Source organism: Colletes latitarsis, chromosome 12, assembly GCF_051014445.1.
Source record: "Colletes latitarsis isolate SP2378_abdomen chromosome 12, iyColLati1, whole genome shotgun sequence".
In the NCBI taxonomy this organism is placed as follows: Eukaryota; Metazoa; Arthropoda; class Insecta; order Hymenoptera; family Colletidae; genus Colletes; species Colletes latitarsis.
In genome coordinates this window covers 11,550,498-11,552,098 of record NC_135145.1, presented here as the reverse complement: position 1 = coordinate 11,552,098, position 1,601 = coordinate 11,550,498, and the positions used below count along the sequence as shown (strand labels likewise).

Sequence of the window (1,601 nt, the reverse complement as noted above, 5' to 3'; positions counted from 1 at the left end):
TTCCACGAGTTGGCGATGGTCGTTGTAGAGGACCATGCCACCCGCGGGACAATACAGCCCTTCGTCGGTCAACTCGGGCCTTGCGTTTTCGAATTTCTTAATTGTTTAAACGTTTTACGATGAAATTTGCCAGATGCGGAATATTCGAAGACGTTTTCGACAAAGTCAAGTTTCCGCATCTGGCACCATAAACGAACGGAAAAACCCGAGCCGACCGGACGGAACATGCTCCCCCCGTTGAATGCAGAAAGCGTTCAAGAAGTTAAATTGTGACCGATTCGTGTCACGGAGCAAATTACGATACGATTAATTTTGATATACGCAAATGCGATAATTGCGGATTACGACCGCTAATCGACCACTCAACGCTATGAGCAGGTTCGATATTTTGTTCGTCGGATGCTGGGCCGGCTGCACGCTGCTGCGCCGGTAGCTGCTTGGCTGGTCCGCACGATGACCGCTCTGGTGTCCCTTCTGGTCGGGTGTGCATCCTCTCGAACGGCTAGGTGCTCCTGGAGCAGGGTGAACCGTTGTTCTACTGCGATATAGGATACGATGATTGCGGATTACGACCGCTGGGTGACTGCTCAACGTTATGAATAGTTTTCGTGGTTGTCCGTTATTGGAAGCTGGGCCAGCTGCTTGACGCTGCGCCGGTAGCTGCCGTGGCTGCTCCGCACGGTCACCGCTCTTGTTACCCCATCTGGTCCGCTATGCATCTTTTCGATTCGGCCGAGGTGCCACTGGAGCGGAGGTAGATGGTCGTCCTTCAAGACCACCAAGGATCCCTCTCGTAGATCGTGGGATCCCTTGACCCACTTTTGGCGTACGTTTAGCTGGTTCAGGTATTCCTTGTACCACCTGTTCCAGAAGTCGCGTTTTACCTTCTGGATATGCTGCCACTTCGACAGCCGGTTGACAGGTGTATCGCTAAAATCGGCCTCAGGTAGGCTCGTCAAAGAATTACCAATTAACAGATGGGCTGGAGTCAATGCGGAAGGATCGGTAGGGTCGGCGGAAAGTGGAGTTAGCGGGCGTGAATTTAGGATTCCTTCGATTTCGACAACCAAGGTATTGAACTCTTCGAACGTAAAGAGTTCTTCTCCAACCACGCGTTTTATATGATGTTTGAAAGAACGAACCGCGGCTTCCCACAACCCTCCGAAGTTCGGTGAGAGGGCTGGGATGAAGTGCCACGCTATTTGTTTGTCGGTAAGCCATCGTTGTACCCCTTCGTCGACGTTAAGTACCTGATAGAGTTTCGATAACTCATTGTCCGCACCGACAAAATTCGTTCCATTGTCGGAATAAATATTACGGCAGAGTCCTCTTCTTGCTACGAATCGCTTTAAGGCCGCGATGAAGGTTTCGGTGGTCATGTCTCCCACCACCTCAAGGTGCACCGCCTTGGTTGCAAAACAGATAAATACCGCCACGTAAATTTTTACCCGATTTCGATTCCGGAATTTTTTTTCTTTTACGTAAAACGGACCGCAATAATCGATGCCGCAATTGTCGAAGGGTCGGCTTTCGGAAACGCGTGCCGCAGGTAGGTTACCCATTACGTACTTCGTTAATGGGGGGTCGACCCGGAAGCACCT

The 1,601-nt window shown here is 50.9% G+C and overlaps 1 protein-coding gene across 1 annotated transcript; it reads right to left on the bottom strand.

The window, feature by feature from the left end:
* Positions 1-593: 593 nt before the first annotated feature.
* Positions 594-1,379, bottom strand: LOC143348737 (uncharacterized). Its single transcript, XM_076779334.1, has one exon. It carries the CDS (start codon positions 1,377-1,379, stop codon positions 594-596), a length of 786 nt encoding a protein of 261 aa, XP_076635449.1.
* Between the last annotated feature and the right edge of the window lie 222 nt (positions 1,380-1,601).

Excerpts from the sequence above, each read along its gene's own strand:
- LOC143348737 (XM_076779334.1), bottom strand. The coding sequence starts at position 1,379 with ATGACCACCGAAACCTTCATCGCGGCCTTAAAGCGATTCGTAGCAAGA.